This window comes from Notamacropus eugenii, chromosome 6, assembly GCF_028372415.1.
Source record: "Notamacropus eugenii isolate mMacEug1 chromosome 6, mMacEug1.pri_v2, whole genome shotgun sequence".
Classification (NCBI taxonomy): Eukaryota; Metazoa; Chordata; class Mammalia; order Diprotodontia; family Macropodidae; genus Notamacropus; species Notamacropus eugenii.
The window spans coordinates 33,121,876-33,140,075 of NC_092877.1; the positions used below are offsets into that span (position 1 = coordinate 33,121,876).

The 18,200-nt window shown below is 43.2% G+C and overlaps 1 protein-coding gene and 1 long non-coding RNA gene across 10 annotated transcripts in view; one reads left to right on the plus strand and one right to left on the minus strand.

Annotated features, from left to right (window-relative positions):
• The window catches only part of MICAL2 (microtubule associated monooxygenase, calponin and LIM domain containing 2), a 253,290-nt gene that overhangs the window by 143,568 nt on the left and 91,522 nt on the right, over positions 1 to 18,200 (minus strand). For all 9 annotated transcript variants that reach the window (XR_011969323.1, XM_072619419.1, XM_072619417.1 and 6 more), the window contains exons 4-7: positions 15,595 to 15,711; positions 13,130 to 13,231; positions 10,010 to 10,165; positions 6,415 to 6,515 (exon numbers count right to left, since the gene is read on the minus strand). Coding sequence is in view for 8 of the 9 variants with exons in the window: in XM_072619419.1 (XP_072475520.1) it covers positions 6,415 to 6,515; positions 10,010 to 10,165; positions 13,130 to 13,231; positions 15,595 to 15,711 (476 nt within the window). In the remaining variant the exon portion in view is untranslated. The remainder of the gene's footprint in view (positions 1 to 6,414; positions 6,516 to 10,009; positions 10,166 to 13,129; positions 13,232 to 15,594; positions 15,712 to 18,200) is intronic.
• Positions 1,009 to 10,636, plus strand: LOC140510656 (uncharacterized). The gene is made up of 2 exons (XR_011969324.1): positions 1,009 to 1,252; positions 9,968 to 10,636. It is a non-coding gene; the product is annotated as an uncharacterized lncRNA (long non-coding RNA).

The window sequence follows — 18,200 nt, forward strand, 5'->3', positions numbered from 1 at the left end:
GTCAAGAGGTGGTGAGCTATGGGGGTGGAATGGGCCACACATCACCAGACAGGATCAGTCAATATATTGGTTTGTGTGATTCAACTGTACTTCTCAGTTACAAGAGAGAATTCAAGGGTTACTGGGAAATGACAATGATGTTTATAAAAGCATCAGTAAAACATTTAAAAAACTATCTCACAGAGTATAACTGGATTCAAAAAGGAATTTGATAAAGAAAAAAAATGTCACTTAAAGCTGTGCTTTTCCTGGAAAATGGACAAAAAAACAGGCCCACCTGTGGAATATTTTGGGCATTATGCACCAAAGGGCTACCTCGGACAACCTTGGAGATAGAAAGGACCTTTTAAGTTCATCTAGGACAGCCACCATAGAATATCATTTATTCTTTTACAACATTCATTAAGCACCTACTGAGTACAAAACCCTGTAGGCATGGAGAGAGACACAATCCAACAAGCACATACTAAATGCCTATTACGTGTGCAAGGGGATACAAAGTCAAGAGGAAAAATAATGCCTGACTCCCCCAAAGCTAACACGCTATCCTGGGAAAGAAGCAATAAGGAAATAGACAAACACACATCGTAATTTAAGGAGTATGGAAAGAACATTAATAATGACTTACTGGGATTGGGAAAGGCATCCTTAAGACACCACCCATGGCCTAACTTTAAACAAGGGATTCTAAACAGTACAGAGGAGTAGGGAGTACATTCTAGGCATCATGCAAAATCTTGGAGGTGCAAAATAATGTGGTGAGTTCAGGCAACAGCATACAGGCCACTTTAACTAGGACACAGAATGCATGAAGGGTAACGTGAAATCAGCAGGGAAAGGTAGGTTGGAAGCAAACTGAGCTGAAGATGGAGACACAGATCACAGAAGGTTAACAAGTTGGGTTTCTCCTAGTCTGCTGCCTGCACTGTTGAATTTCCAAGAGGAAAGGATACCACAATTCTGAGTACATCAGACTGCCACTCAAGAGTGGGGATGAGGGTGGGGACAGCATTCCAGTTTGAAGAGACTGTACTTTATGCTATATAAGGGGAGGCTTCCTGAAGGTTCTTGGTCACTCAGCGTTGCTTGTCCTTCATTCTCAAAGAGTACCATGATATGAGGAAGGTGATACCAGGATCTGCAAGTAGACTTGGGATGTAGGAAGATTATTTTGCCATCTGTGTGGAGAAGAGACTGGAGCATAAAGAGCTGGAAATGGGGAAATCTATTGACGACTATCATCACAGTCAAGGTGAGGGGTAATGAACCAGGGTGGGGGCCACATGCACTGAGGAAGGAGACACTTTTGACATGGAAACACGTCAAGGGCAGTGCATGGATTATTTTTATCTCTGGATCTGTCCCCTGCGTTCAGCATGGTGCCCGGTGTGTGACAGACACTTATTAAGTCACTTATAACTTTAATGATCATGAAAGGAGAGTTTACCTGACGTGGCAAACTGAGTGGATATCAAAGATAGAATGTACCAGACCTTATAAGGGAAGGGAACTACTCTGAGACAGGGGGTGGAGGAGAACAAACACCCATTTCTTCCTCTGAGCTCCTATAGTCACCACTTCCCTGCCCCACAGGTACAGGGAGCATCAAGAATGATGTCTGAGGGGGCACTTCCCACTTCTGAGATGGAAATCCTCCTAAGGGAAGACCCAAACAGCACCTCTTAATATTTGAGTAATGGGAATCCCAGAGGTGGAGATCTTCAGTATGGGACCTACTGTTTAGGGAGAAAGCAGGTTTGGGAATAGAATACAAGGGGGACCTTTGAATGGAGGTAAAGGTTCAGAAGAGGCCTAGACAGAGGGAACAATACTTTGGTTCATCATAAAGAGACCAGAATAAGGATAAGACAGAAGAGCAAAGACATAGAAAGATCGAGGGTCAAGGGAAAAGGCCTCATGGTGTATTGGTCAAAGTAAACAGGTCAACTCAAGAAAACAGGCAAGGCACTTAGGATCTAGAACCAGAGAAAAAATCAGGCAGATTTTCTTGTGGCCACAGCCCCAAGGACACAGACTGAGTCAACAGATCAGGTGATGGTGACCAGAGAGCAGTTTCAACCTGAAGCCAAAGGGGCATCTAGACCTAGGGCCCAGATTGGAAGACATCTGCCTCCTCAAAGGGACCTCTAGGCTGGAAGAAGTAGATGTAGGAGGAATTATAAAGAAGGATATTAAACCCAAGAAACAAGCCCAAAGGGAAGGGACTGGTGACCAGACTGGATACTGCTATTGAGCTGCACCTGGATGGGGAATATAGGAAACTTAAGCCTATGCCAAGCTCAGTAATGGGAAATAGTTTGTGTGGTGTGTGGACTTGACTGTGAACTTCTCTCACACCACAGTAAAATCTATCTATAAACACAAATTGACTGCATGTACCAGCTTCACAGACAGGGACATCTTCAGAAAAGAAAAAACCTTGCAGAAAAGTCAAAACCCCAAAGGTGACAAGGAAATGTCACTGAGACCTGTGGCAACCAAGGAATAACCTACATGGGGACAGGGCGAGGAGTCAAGGGCTACTGCCTGGGCACGGTGTTATCAGAAGGGAAAAAGTAAAGTAATAATAGATGGAGGGTGATGGAACAGAGGCAGCAGGGAAAAGAAAAGCTTAAATCTGGAGCCAGCAGGTCTGGGTTCAAACTTAAGAATTTCACAATGATTCATTGCCTTGAGCAAATCATTTTCTGGTTCATTTCCTCTTCTTGGGCTGGACGAGATGGCTTCCAAGGTTCCTTCCAGCCCTCAATCCTATGAATTAAGGAGCATCTCTCAGGGGAGTAGGTGCCTTCAAATGCACCTCAAGCTCTGAGTTATTTAGCTCATTCATGCCCACCCATAGTCCTTCAAGAATTCTAAGCTCTGCAGGTCTAGCTATGTGCCCCTGGACAGCAGAAGTCATGTCTTCTTCATCTCCATATCTCCCCTGGTAGTTAAGTGTGTAGCCCTGACCATAGTAGGTGTTCAGTTCCAAAATGCAGCAATGGTAGACCATATCAAGTGCTGAGCTGGGAGTCAGAAAAACCTGGGTTTGGATCCTGCTTCAGACACTCACTAGCTACATGACTGTGTGAAAGGTAGGGAAACTTTCTGACCTTTGGTTTCCTCATCTGTATAATGGGTATAATTCCCTCCTGTATCACTGCCTCGACGCGGTAGGGGGCTTCCTAGCTCAATGAAATCATGAGCTATGCAATGCAGAGTTACCCAAGACGGACAGGTGATAGTGGAGAGTTCTGACAAAAGGTGATTCACGGGAGGAGGAGATGCCAAGACACTCCGGGATCTTCGCCGTAGGAACCCCATGGACAGTATTCTATGGTCCACAGGGCCATGAAAAATCAAACACAACTAAATGACTAAAGAACAAATAACAGGTGTAATAATGCCTTATTGGGCAGCGCCTACCTCACAGGTGCAAACAAATAACTGTACATAAAACCCCTTACAAGTGTCAGTTCTTATTAGCAGCCCCTCCCCCTATCCCCATGGCAACAACATTATTATTAACCACTATAGAAGCTGAGTCCTCCGTATTACCATATTACCAGACTCCAGCAGGAGGCCTTGCCCTGGGGTCCAGGAACTTTATTTTTTGACATTATTTTAAAATTAAAATTAAACTATTTTGATAACTGTACTTCACTCTAATTGGTTTCCTTTGTGTTTTATTTTATGCATGTAAAAACATTACTCTGAGAAGAGGCCTATAGGCTGCATCAGGCTACCAGAAGAGTCCATGAAACACCCCCTCCTGGGCGGCTGAGTCACATGTCCTTCCATGGGTGTGTCTGTACCTCCAGCCCCCTCATCTGTCCCAAAAGGGCGCTCACTTTTCACCCTCGTCCCTCTATCGCAGGGATCTTGTACAGAGAACAGGAGATAAGAAAGTGGGCAAGGATCATGAGAAACCCTTCAAAATGAGCTCCTACTGTTAAGAGCATTTCATACAGAGCTGGTTAAGACCCTTAGCAAGAGTCTAATGGATTAAAAAATGTTAAGTTACATTTTCAAAGATGATAATAACATCCCTCTGTCCTGGGGCTTTAAGATTTACTAAGTACTTGCTTCAAGGACCTTAGGAGGCAAGGAGAGGAGTTATCATCAATCCCATTTCACAAGGGAGGAAATATGCTTAGAATAGTTAAGTGACTTGCCCAGGGTCACAAAGCTAGTAGATACTTGAGCTGGGACTCCAACTCAGGGCTTCTGGCTCCAAAACCTTGCTGCCTCCCCTCAACGTGAAAAAGCAACATTCTCTTGAGTTTGCTCAGATATTCTGGCAAAGGCATTGCCCCACCGCCTGAGGATGGTGCCACTGCAACCACCTGGAGTCAGATACCAACATGAACCATCCTTTGTTCCCTCTTTCTGGGGCCTTCCTCTGCCAAGGTGCTACACATGCCAACACGAAGGAAGCCCTGGGGAGAAGTGAATTACCGACAGTCTGAGTTGCTGCTGCAGAAACCTGGCAAGAGAAGGGATGCATTCCTCAGAGACAAGAGGCGATGACTGAGCAAGGTGTGTTTCACCCAGAGAATGACGCTGACCTCCCTTGCCCGATCTTTATCTCGCTACTCTCTAGGGCTTGGGAACTGAGAGCAGACACTCCAGGGACACCTAATGCTTCGTGTTCTTACCACTGTTCTCTAGTCACAGATGCCCTGGGTATCTGATATTAAAATGCCTGGAGATCATAGCCAATGCCAAGTGTGAAAGGGGTTGGAGAGTAAAAGAAAGGCCCTGCAGCAAGGAAGGGAGGCTAGCAGAAGACCAGACAAAGTAAAGAGAGATAAAGACAAAGTCTTGGAAGCTGGAACGGGGACACCTAACATGAGCGAGCTGAATCACGTGACCTCCAGGGTCCCTTTTAGCTCCCAATACTCCGATCCTGAATATCTATGATTTATGCAATAAATATAACCATTTATACCACAGCCAAGAGAGGCAATGCAACAGAAACTATAGGGGAGAGCTGCCTTTAAGTCAGGGAGCCCCAGATCCAAGTCTGACATCTGACACAGGCTGGCCAAGCCAGTGAATCTTTCAAGGACCTGAGGAGAAGCTCAAAGATTTTAAGTTATAGAAGAGATGCATATCTGAATTGGTAAAAGGGATTTCTGTGCCAGAAATTCCCCAAAGTAACTAAATCACAGATCGGCACCCCCTTAAATCCAACATCCAAATCTTCCATTTCTATACAGTTTAAAATGTTGACATCCATAATCTTATCTGAACCTCAAAACATTCAGGTGAAGGATACAAGGCAGGTATTCTGAACCTCATTTTACATATGAGGAAACAGGCTCAGATTGGTGATATGACTTGTCCAAGTTCAGTCAGCTCATAAAAGGTAGAACCAGGATTAAAATCCAGGCCTTCCTACAAATCTATCAGAATCTCAACTGCCACCTCATCAGGTTTGGCCGCTTAGAAAACAGAACTGGATTTCTAGGGACTTGGGAGAAGGGAATATTAACTGAACAAAAAACCCCAAAAAGTCTCAACCTTTGATTGAAAACCCCTCAGTCTAATAACCTACCCAACGGGTGGGACAGAAGCAGAGATTTCCATGTCATAAAGTGTCCAAGGCTCCTACAGATCCCTGATCCCAACCCTCATTTCTAACAAGAAGAGGAAACCAGGCTGGAGAGTCAGGGAAAGAAAGGTCCCGGCTAAATGTAATTGAGCAAGTCATCCTCTGTTTCCTCATCTGTAAAATGGGGATAATAATGGCACTTAACTCACAGGGTTGTAATGAAGATCAAATGAGAAAATATATGTAATACACTCTGTAAACCTCACAGCACTCTATAAAATATTACCACTATAACCAATATCCACAGCAGCGCTCTTAGCAACATTTTGAAAACAAAGTAGGTGCAGTACTTGTCGACTGCGGAATGGCTTCACACATTACGGCATGTAAAAGTCATGGCCGATTTTGTGCCATAACCAACAATGGATATGAATAATTCAGAGAAACATGGGAAAACTGGCCTAAGTGACACAGAGTGAAGAAAACAGCTGTCAGAGAACAGTATAGACAAGGAGCATTGTAACCCAAATGGCAACGCTGAACAATACTTGAACTTTGATGAATCATAACGAACATTCTTAGTCTTTGATAATGAAAGGAACTTCCTCTCCAAAGAGAGGTGCAGGGACTCCATATGTGGAATGTGGTGTACACTGTCAGATGTGGTCACTGCATTAGGTGGCTCCATGTAAATATTTTTGTTACAAGGGGGAGTTCAGTGGAGAGAAGCAGTAGGGGGAGAGGGAATAACTGGGGTATGGAAAGAAAAGATGGCAAAAAATCTTTAAAAATGCAAATGATCACTGTCCCCCAGAATCCTGGAGAAGAACTTTTTCCAGGGGGCGTCCACCTACATTCACAATGACCCCCTTGTCCAGGAGGCTCTGTTTCTTCGCTGTCATCACGAAGTAGTGAGTACTGTCCTTGTAGTAGACGATATTCTCTAGGTCGATCCCTACAAGGACACAAACACAACATTTGTCAAACAAGGCATGGGATATTCTCTTATTGTTTCATCCTCAGGCCATGTGTTCTTAAAAGAATCTGGCTTCAGTTTGTGGGCAGGATGGGATATCTACAAGAGTTTACTTAACTAAGCATAGCTAGCTGATTCCTACCAAGACCCTGGCTGCATGGGTTGAATAAGATGTTTTTATGGATATCCCCATCACCATGTTGTCCACACGGTAGACAAAGCTTACAGTCGGGAAAGAAATGATGACCCACTGGATGGCAGAGTGGATTGAGTTAGAAAGAAATGAGTTCAAATAGGACCTCAGATATGTAATAACTGTATGACCTTGAGCAAATTATTTAACTTCTACCTCAGTTTCCCCAGGTTTAAAATGGAGATAATAACAGTACTTCCCTCCCAGGGCTGTTCATAAGGCTAAGATGAGATAATATTTGTAAAGTGCCTTGCAAACTTTAAACACTACATAAATACTAGCTACTGTTACTGTTCTCCTTATTTTTACTCCAGCCAAACACATGCTGAAGTACCTAATCCTTGCTGAAAATACTTGGCACTAGAGGACAGAGGGGGAACTTACAAGGAGGCTGATTTTATTTCAACATAAAAGGAACAGCTTAGCAATTCCAGTTGTTCAACAAAGGAATGTGCTGCTGGGGTGGAACGATAATAGTGAGTTCCCTGTCAATGGAAGTATTCAAGTGGGATGATGGACAGTCATTTTTTGGGGGAGGAAAGGAGCAGTTTATTTGGACTTCAGGTAGCGGCTGGATTAGATGACTTCTGGGGTCTCATGTAACTTTGAGACAATAGTATTATCCATTTGAAAGAAGGAAAGTTAAACAAGATATTACGACCTCTACAGAACAGAAAACGGTATCTTGCTTTTAGGACACAGTGACAGCAGTGTGGTGTAACAGACAGAAAGAGAGCAAGTCTCTGAGTTAGAAAGACCTGGGTTTAAGTGTCACCCCTGACCCATCCTGGCTGTGTGACCTTGGGCAAGTCACTTAACACAGATAAGTCTTGAAAATTCTAAAAAGTAGAGGATTTGTTCCTCCCTGGAAATTCCCTCCACTAAAGAAATCCCAGGTCTAGACCAAAAAAGAAAAAAATTAGGACAAGGCAGAGGTACTCATAAAAATCTCTTTAATCCTATTCAACAGGCAAATCACCTCCAAAAGAAACACAAGCTGTGATCACATAGAGTAATCTTCCCCTAGACACTGACTTCTGTTAACAGAAAAGACTAAAAACAAATTTCAAAAGGATTCTACAAAGACACACCATATAAAAAGGCCAAAGTGAATTTTTTTTTTCATTCTGACCACTCACCATTAAATACCTCCTGTGTGCCAAGCCCAGGTGTCAGAACATCTCAATGAGTATAAACTGTTTAATTTTTGTCTCTGTATCGCTAGCACCTGTTACAGGGCTTGGTGTATAGTAAGCACTCAACAACATAGATTTAGGTCTTGAAGGGACCTTAGGGGTCATTTAGTTCAATCCCCTCACTTTATGAATGAGGAAACCCAAGCCCAGAGAAGGTGACTTATCCAAGGTCACACTCAATAACACATAAATAACACATCAAGTCTTTCATTACGTCATGAAACATGCCCAGAGTTTACTAATCTGGGGAAAAAATATTTTGTTTATTTTGGTTTAAATTAAAAAAAAAAAAGACACTCCATGAGACTCCAGTTTCACATTCTTTTACAAATGAGGAAACTGAGGGGAAGGGGCCTGACCATGGCCATGTGACTAGTAGGTGGCAAAGATGGAACTAGAAAACCAGGTCTTCTATCCTCCTGGGGTTCACGGCTCTCCTCCTCTACTACATTGCCCCAAGACCTTCCATAGAGTGAGTATTCCCTCCCTCCGACACTGCAGAATGCAATCTATCCATTCCTATCTAGCCTGAGTGACTCTCATCCATTTCCTCCCCAACGTGTGACACACTGGGGTTCTACTTGTAGCCTGGTTGGCCTTTCTCCTGCCCTTAAAAGGTACCGGATAGCTCATAAACTGATTCACCCTTGCTCTTGATACCTGACTATAGTTTCTGATCATATATTTCTTTGATAACACTTTTTACTCCACTGGTCCTTTATATGCCCTTATTTGTAATGAGTAGTGAGTCATACCCCATCACGTACCTCTACTGACCTCTGGGTAATAAGTCATTTTTAATGCTTCAGAGAGAGTAGTGGTCTATGACTTGAAGCCATATAGCAACAGGACAGCCCTATGCTGATTAAATAGTCTATAAGTTCCCCAGAAAAGCCACAGCTCATCCAGGAGTCAAGTCAACAAGAATTGAAGTGCCTAGTATGCACAGTGCTAAACCCAGAGCTACCAAGAAAGCCTTAAAAATGGTCCCTACCCTCAAGGAGCTTTTATTCTAATGGAGAGACAAAATACAAACAGTTATATACATACAAGATGTATACAGGATAAACTGGAGATAACCTTAGAGAAAAGGCAATGGATTTTAGAGGGACCAAGAAAGGCTTCTTGCAGAAGGTGGTGAGATTTTGAAAAGATAATGTCTACAGATTAATCCCTTGCTATCACTTTATCAAAGGTACTTTCCCCTCCATAGTCCTTGACCCCTAAACACCCAGGCTACTTTTCTCTCTGTTTATTTTAAAAGCACTAGTCTTAAAAAAGAAAAAAACATTAGACTTTAAAAACTGGAGGACAGAGTCAAGGATACACTTCTAGAGAGGTGTGCAGATTGGGATTTTGGAAGGTGGGGGAGAGGATGGGGAAACTTTTGGAGGGGTGGGTGAAGTGGGGGGAAAGGAGGGAGAAGATAAGGTAAAAAGAGAGGCTTAGAAAGAAAATAGTGAGTAAAAATCAGATCGAGATAAATTCACAAATAACGATCATAACTTTGAATGTAAATGGGATGTTTATAGCAGTTCTCTTTGAGGTGTATGGTTGTGACGGAATACTACTGTGCTACAAGAAAAGACATAGAAAACTTACATGAAATAACGAGGAGTGATATGAGCAAAACCCAGAGAACATCACTGTATACAGTAACCACAATACTGTTTTCAGAACTATTTTAAGCTAGTAAGTCATTTTGATTATTATAAATACACAAATTAAAAATAAAGGGCATATGAAGAGAGAAGCAATCTGCACACAGAGAGAAAACTAATAAACAGAAGTATGTATAGAATAATTTTACACATATGTACTTCTATTTAGGTCTAATGATAGCCATTTCTAGGGTGGGGGGAAGGGAAGATAAAAAGGAAAAAACAGAAATGTACATGATAACTTTGTGGTATATCGGTGGGGAGCAGCAAGTTGTATACGTTAGATTCACAGTTTCGTGTGTGGTCATCTTTTTTTATTATACTGTGTTAAGGAAATGCTTATTCTGTTCCTGGAACTGAAAATAATTTTTTTTACAAAAGCACTGGGCTCTAGCCTGGTCTTCAGGGAGATGAAGGACCCACCTGTTTCTTCTTTAAGATCCTGAAAGAACTTCTGATTGAAGATGAAAGCCACCCCGCTGATCTCCTCTACCTTGGCCTCAGCCGTGGTGTTCCTATTGATGAAGTTGGCGGTGATTGCAATAGCCAGCTTCCCACGGAATTCTTTCCTTCGGAAACCTGGGTGGAGAAAAAAGGAAAAAGCTTGTCTTCTCTCTGGGACAGGCCCTGAGGGCTGAGCAAGGTTAACGTGGTCACTGTTCTCCAAGTCCCCGTAAACATGTGAGAGCAGCACCCGGGAACTGGGAATGGTTATGCCACTCCAGGGAACTGGGGTGGGCTGAAATCAAAGCCTGAGATTTGCACAGAAACAAGATGTGGTGGAGCATCTCCTCCTACCCCGTCTGTCCTCCCTCCCTCCTTTTCTTTCTTTCTTCCTCATGTCTTTCTTTGTTATTGTTTAAATTTTATTTCTTTATTTGTGAATTTTAGAAACTTCAAAAAAGAACACAAAAGCCCAGAAAAAGATAAGTATGAGAACGTGAGACACATGACAGGGGTTCTTAACCTGGGGTTTTCCATGAACTATTGAGTTTGTTTTTATATTTTGGTATGTATACTTCAATATAATCAATTTCCTTTAAAATTCTACCTCCTGTGTAATCCTACGTAGTTCATTTTGTGCATTTAAAAACACTATTCTGAGAAGTTTCCATGGGTTTCAGCAGACTTCCAAGGGGTCTACGACACAAAGGAAGTTAAAAATCTCTGCCCCATTTGCTACACACAGCTTGCTTTAAAAAAAAACAAAACGAAAAGAAGTTACAATGAATTCAATATGTTGCTTTCAAAGCTGTCCAGCTTATCTGTGTTTCCTTCTGAACTTCCTTCAATCCTCTCCTATACAGTTAAAAAAAATGCTTCTATGACCCACATACTACTTCTTTTGTAATCCCTTTGCTAGCTTCCTCTCCCTCTCCTCAAAAAAAGAAAATCACACTTTTGTCTCAAAAAACAAAATCACAATCTTTGTGTCTAAAAATAACAAAAATGAAAATCACAATCTTTGTCTCAAAAAACAAACAAAATGGAAAATCATAATCTTTGTAATAGATAAGCACAGTCAAGCAAAAGCAAACTTTTACAATTTATTCTTGCCCCTTCTGAAAACCCTAGGATCAAGACTCTTCTGGCTGTTATCCTAATACAACCCAATCTCATCCATACCAGTGATATGGCGAGGATATTGTCCCATTTTCCTCAAGAATGGATTCTTTAGAGTGTTTGAGAGGAAGTCTAAGTAAGGGACCTCCATGTACAATGCTGAGTGCCAGCTGGCTACATAGGGTGAGTGAGTCAGGAGGGATATGTCTCCCATCAGTCAGAAGGACCCTTCCAGATGGCACACGGACCCACTCCAGCAGCACAGTGGCTTCCCAATCCCTCTCTCTGAAGTACAGAGACTTTGATGATGGGAAACATGGGGTGCCTCCCTAAAGAAGAGTCTGACTTCTAGAATCAGAGAATTAGAACTAAAAAGAATCTCAGAGGCCTTCTGAGCCCAAAAATGAAGAATGATTGCTGGAGTTAATTTTCAGTTCGACTGTGACTATGACTATATGACTATGGTCACATCTGATAACACTGGGGGGAAAAAAGTCATCCAGATGAGAGAAGGTGAAACACAGATGAGGTGGCCCTTTTCCCTAAGGAGCTTGGGTACCTGCTACAGGTCTGGGATGGAATTAGGCAGCAGCTCCTTTTGCACAATTGGGAGGGAGCATAAGCCAAGTCTCTGTTCCCAGAAGGGATTCAGAGGTCTGGTATGTCATCAGATGACAGATCCCCAGACCTGCCTCCTACCTCAGTCATGTTCTTTCTCTCTCTCCCTCCCTCTCTCCTTCTCTCTCTGGTATCTTTACTTACCTGAGCAACCTTAGAAATGACTCACCTTTGGAAGCAAACCCTGCCCTGGTGTTCCCCACACACCCAATACTAACCTGTCAACCACCCCAGCAGACTTGCTTGGCTGCCCATGTCCCCCTGAACATGGGGCATGATGGGAAGGCAAACCTGTCTGGTGTCAGTTGGCTTTCCAAATGAAGGAACACAGTGCTGGAACTGCAGAATTTATGCCAAGGTAGCAGCACCAGCCAACTATTTCCTGCATAGGGAAAGAGTGAGGAGCCAATTGGGCTGGTAGAAATAATAATGGGGGGCTTAAAGGGCTGAGGGGGAAATATATATACCACCAAGGCACGAGGGTTCCAAAAAATGGAGGATTCTCCCAGCAGCATGTATTTCTACCCCCAAGGGGCCGTCTGAGCTCAAACCTGACTAGGTGGAGAATCAACAAGTATTTATTAAGCTTTCACCATGACCCAGGTACTATGCTAAGCACCAGGAATTCAATCACAAAAATGGGAATAATCTCTGTCCTCTAGACATATTTGAGTGATTCTGTGTCCCAGTGGTCACTAGAGCTAAGTTCCAATTAGTGTGAATAAAGAATCACTGAAGTGATCCCATTATTCAGATTCACGCTGTGTATTTCCATTGGGCTAGAAAGAATTACCATATTTTACATAATTATAACTTTGAAGAATGTGAATTCAAATACATGATCATTTCAGGGGATTCATTATTTGCACTAGTCACGACCTAGCTGTGTTCTCTGGATAATCCCTGTTTGAGTGTACCTGGCCCTACCTTCCACCCCCAAAAAACAACAATCTAATGAACCTATCCATTACTTTGGTACTCTGGTTGCTACCAGAGCAAGGTGACAGATAAGGGTCCTTGTCCTCCAGAGGTATATAGCCTTAAGACTGAGCCAGATTGTGTGTGTGTGTGTGTGTGTGTGTGTGTGTGTGTGCGCACATGAGTATATGTACACATATGGGTGTGTGTACACATATATTGTGTATATATACACTCATATGTATGTATATAGGTGTGTGGTGTGTACGTTTTTCTTCTTAGGTATCAAACCCACAGATCACAGGGCACACCCTCTTTGTCAGAAGTGGTTAGTTGGTTCACCAACCTTCATGAAGCACTCACATCCCACTCAGTCCAGGCCTTTCTCTTCTCACCCATGCCATCCATGTTGAGTCCCCTTAGAAAAGGACATTATTCTCTTACCTTCTAGAGTATTCCTGCGGCCATCAGCGCCAATGATGACATCAAATTCAAAATCAGATAGTGGGTGATCTGCAGGCAGAATTTCTGCACGCCAGCCTATTTCTAGGGAAAAAGGGAAACCTGGTGAGTTAGCTTAAGGATGTCCAAAATGGATCTTCAAAGGATTCACAGCTCAGTTAGAGTTCTTAAAATATTTCCCTACCACATTACCAAATCCCTTGACATCAATTATCAGTCCCTAAGGGATCACAGGATTAGAAATAGAGCTAGAAAGCACCTTCCAGGTCACTTTGTCCAAAGTCCTCATTTTAGATGAGGAAAATAAGGCCCAGAAAGATCCCCTAACTTACCTAAAATAACAGGCAGTTAGTGGCAGACCCAGAATGTAAATGTAGGTCTTCCAAATTAAAAAAAACAGCCTATTTTCCACCGCACCCTGCTGCCTCTCTGTAGTAGGGGTGCCAGTCAACAGTTGAATGAATTGGTTTTCACTGCTCTGTTAAAAAAGGCAGCCCTACCTTCAAGGGTATGAAAAAAAAATCTTGCAGGCTACCCTAAACCAGAATCTAAAGTCATTTCTTGAGCCTTGGGAAGTGATGAATGAGCACCAACTGCACGCAAAGTAACTCTTCCTTTCCCAGGGGTAGAAAATGGGGGAGAGGGGGAATCCCAGCGGCCAATTCTTGGCTGACACAAAGCAAAGAGAAAGCAGAGGGTCCAGCAAAAGTGAGGCTCCACTGAGAGTCTAAGTCTTACTGAAGCCCCAGGAGGATTTCTGAAACCAAACTAAGATCTAGGGAAAATTAGAGTTAGAATAAGCCTACAATAAGAGGAAAAAATAAGAAATAATGAATACATAATAATTATTCCTAATAATGCACATCTATCTAATTGAATACCAACTCATTTCTCAGTCTGTTATCTGTCAGAGAGGCAACATGGTATGACAGCCACAAGATTTAACTTGCAGGGAAGAGAACCTAGGGGGACATCCACATCTGACCTGTACCAGTTTCTTGGGCTAATTGTTTCCCCTCTCTTATCATCAGTTTCTTCCACTCTAAAATGGAAATGATAAAACTTTCACAGGGAGGAGCATAGCAGATAGTAAGCTGGCCTTGGAGTCAGGAAGACCTTTCTCTGAATGACCACTCAATGCCCCAAAAAACTCTCCAACTTTGTAGATTGTGGATGAGTGCCCCAAAAGCTCTTTCACACCAATGAAATCACAGGTCCAGATTAAAAACAATCTCTACTTCTTTCTAATCAGCTTTTCCTTTACTCACCCCACAGTGGATGGCTCCCACCTAAAAGTTCTAAGCAATTCTTTCTCCAAGTGACCTGTTATCTCTTCCCTCTATTTTATTGCTACTAACTCTACTGGGGGTTTTCTTGGCAAAGATACTGGAGTCATTTGCCAGTTCCTTCTCCAGCTCGTTTTACAGATGAGAAACTAAGCCAAATAGGGTTAAGTGACTTGCCGAGGGTCGCACAGCTAGTAAGTGTCTGAGGCCAGATTTGAACTCAGGAAGTTAAATCTTTCTGACTCCAGGCCGAGCACAGGATCCACTGCACCATCTAGCTGCCCCTGTTCCCTCTACTATTACTAATACTAATAACGGCTAACATTGATCTAGTACTTACTACATGCCAGGAACTATGCTAAGTGCTTTACAATTCTCTCTCTGGTCCTCTCGATAACCCTGGGAGCTAGGTGCTATTATTTCCCTGATTTTACAGTTGAGGAAATGAAGGCAGACATAGATAAAGTGACTTGCCCAGGGTCACACAGCTAGTGGCAGCTGAGTTCAAATTTGAATTCAGCTCTTCCCAACTCCAGACCCAAGGCTCTATCCACTGAGTCACTTAGCTTTCTCCTCTCCCTCTTTCATCAGTTCATGAGATCATAGATTTAGAGCTGGAATAGCCCTTAAGAATTTATTAAGTCCAAACTCCATTTTACGAATGAGGAAACTGAGGCACAGCTTACATGGCTTGCCCAGGTCACACAAGTAGTACCTGAGTCTCCTCCTCCACACCCCACATAGATATGGATATATCTAGGTGTAGTCTAAAGCAATTTCCATATTTTACTAGGGATTACTTTTTTTAAATATAAAAAGGCTTAGAAAATGGGAGAAGTGTGTGAATATTTTACACTCAACCAAACAAAACCGAGCTTCTGGCTCAGATCATGTGGCCACGGTGCCCTCCTTACTGGGACTTACTGGGCACATGCCTGAATTGCAGAGTCAGCTGTCTGACAGGGGCAAAAAACTCTTCTGGAGTTGAATGAGCAAAGTGGAAGTGATGGACCCACAGTGGCTCCCACCGAAGGTAAGATGGGTCATGGACTGTGTTAACCCAGAAAGCTGTCAGGTGGAGTCATAGCCTACAAACACAGGTGAGTTTAATTTGTACAGATTTTGTCTGAGGTCAGAAGGAAAAGGACACACAGCCCCTACTTTGATTTTCCTGATCTTCAGGAGGTTCGAGGACCTTCACAAACTCTACGTTCACATGGATCTCCACTCCCAACATCAGGGCCACCTTAAACAAGATGAGCTGCAGCTGTCGAATACCTACAGAAAGGGGAGGGAAAATAGAGTTACTTCCGATGTCCAATGACCCAGGCAGCCAATGCCATTACCCAGGTGACATTGGAAAAAGACCAGGTTCGAGTCCACAATTATCAACCATCAGATCAAACCACAGACCTGGAAGCTTCTACTCCCCTCCCCACTGGAAATCTGCAGCTGGCCAAAGCAAGACCCCAGTGGAAAGGAGGAAGGTCTAATCAATCAAAACATTAAGTGCCTACTCTGTTCCAGGCATTGAGTTAAGCCTTTGGGATCCAAAGGAAAGTAAAAGATCACAGCTGAATGGGGAGACAATACAAAAAAAGAAGCTGAAAAGGGGGAAAGGGGAGATACTTGGGCACAAGGACATGATAAAGTCCAGAGAGGGGCAGCCTTTGCATCGTCTTCCAAAGGCTGCCCTGGATGCTCTCCAGAGGAACTGGGAGGAGCTCTCCACTATCCACCCTTCACCCTCTCCAATCAGAGAGGGGAAGGGGCCCCAAGGGCTGTTCTTCAGGAAGTATGAGTTTCAGGTTTGGTGTGATGATGAAGATGATGAGATCTGGGAGAGCATGATGAAGTTCAGGAATATAATCAGGTGAGAAAGGACTGTGAACAATTCATTTGTACAAAGACTCAAGTTCTAGGTAGACCTCTTTCCAGGAGGGCCCTGGCTCAGCAACAGTCATACTGTCATTAACCTCTCTTCACTCTCCCCAGGGAACATTCTTCTCTATAAATCTGATCCCCTTTCTCCTTTCTATGCCTGGCTTCTTTTGTAATGTCTATCCCATGCCTAGCTGACTGCAGCTCCATACACCTAGATTCCACAAAACTGTTAGTGGTTTTCTGTTACTTGATAATTATATTTCAACCAACTGCTCTATTCCTCCAATCACCACTCTAACATCCCTGTCCAACACACACATCTTTGGGTCCCTCTGCCTTTCATGTCTATGTTCCTGGGGACAGGAACCCTTAGACCTGCTGTTACTGGTTTACCTAGCGCTTAGCACAATACTTGGCACATCCCATTAATAAATTCTTTTTTCACCAATTCGTTCACTCTAGATGGTGAGTTCTCTCACAAATTACACTTGTTCATTCATTTAGCTTATTCCTTCATTGTCCCCACAGGGGACTGCACTCACTTAAAAATTCTGAGCACTCTCTTTTCCAAGCAGTTATTTCTTCCCTCTACTCACACTGTGCTCTCCCTCCCCCATTAATTCATAAGACCATAGACTTAGAGTTGAAGACCTAAGCCCACCACATGCTCATTTTACAAATGGGGAAACTGAGGCACTGCAAGTTTACATGACTTGCCCAGGTCATATAAGTAGAGTCTGAAGTAGGATGTGACCTCCTGACCCTACTTCTCTACCTGCCTTCTCAAGTTCTTCAGCATTCTTTCCCATTTGGGGCCAAGTTCAACTGGGCTTCTTTCAAAATCCAGTGGCTAACATGGCCACCTCCCTCAATAACTGGGCTAGTTGCCCTGCCTCTGGTCCTAAGCTACCTGGTTTTCTCATTGGCTCTTCTCTGCAGCCTGTGGTATGGACCCTGCTCAGCCACAACTAACTTCCATTGCTTTGAGTTGTCATCTTGGATCCAAATGCTGGTCCCTGCTCTGTCCCATCTCCCTGCTATCTACCCTCTTTTTTTACAGGACTTATACTAGCCCCCACTTTGGATGGTCTGACATTATAGAAAGAGGGTCTCTCTCAGAATCTAAAGGCCTAGGTGGTCCTGGTCCCAACCTCTCCTAGCTGTGTGGTAACTGTCTTCTCCTCTTCCATAAACAGGGCTAATGGGAAGGAGTATGCACAATAGTACATGAGGGAGGACAGTGGCCTTGCAGTCAGAAGACTTAGAGCTAGCTCTTGTCACTTAACTAGCCATGTGACTTTGCTCAAGTCACTGTACCTCTCAGAGAATCACAGAATTTGAGAGCTGGTAGAACCTTATCTCCCATCTGGTCCAACCTATACAAGGAATTACCACTGGAAGATTCCAGACAAGTGGCCATCTTCCCTCTGCCTGGAGACCTCTACTAGACCTCAGCAGCTTCACTTGAAAAGTGGCCTCCGATTTCCTTCCAACTTTCCCAGTTTGGGACTCCACTCATATAACCTACCTCCACCTCCCAGGGCTGCCATGAGGCAAGCACTTTATAAAGCACAGCCAGCCAGATGAGTGAGCCCTATTATTACATTCTTTTTTATCCGGTCTTTCCTAGTAAAGTTGGGTCTGGTTCAACCTAAGTGTCTCCCTTCACAATCCATTTCTACATTTCAAAAGTAGCTGCTTGTCTTAACTGTACTTTTAAAGGCATTCAGACTTAACATTTATGCAGACAATCCCAGTCTCTCAGAAATTCACAATCCCTTCCTGGGGAGACGGGATATTTCAAAGTCAGATATAAATGATTTTTAATGAACTTCTATCCACTCTCCACAAATGTAGAAGGTCGGGAAAATGGTTGGATGGGA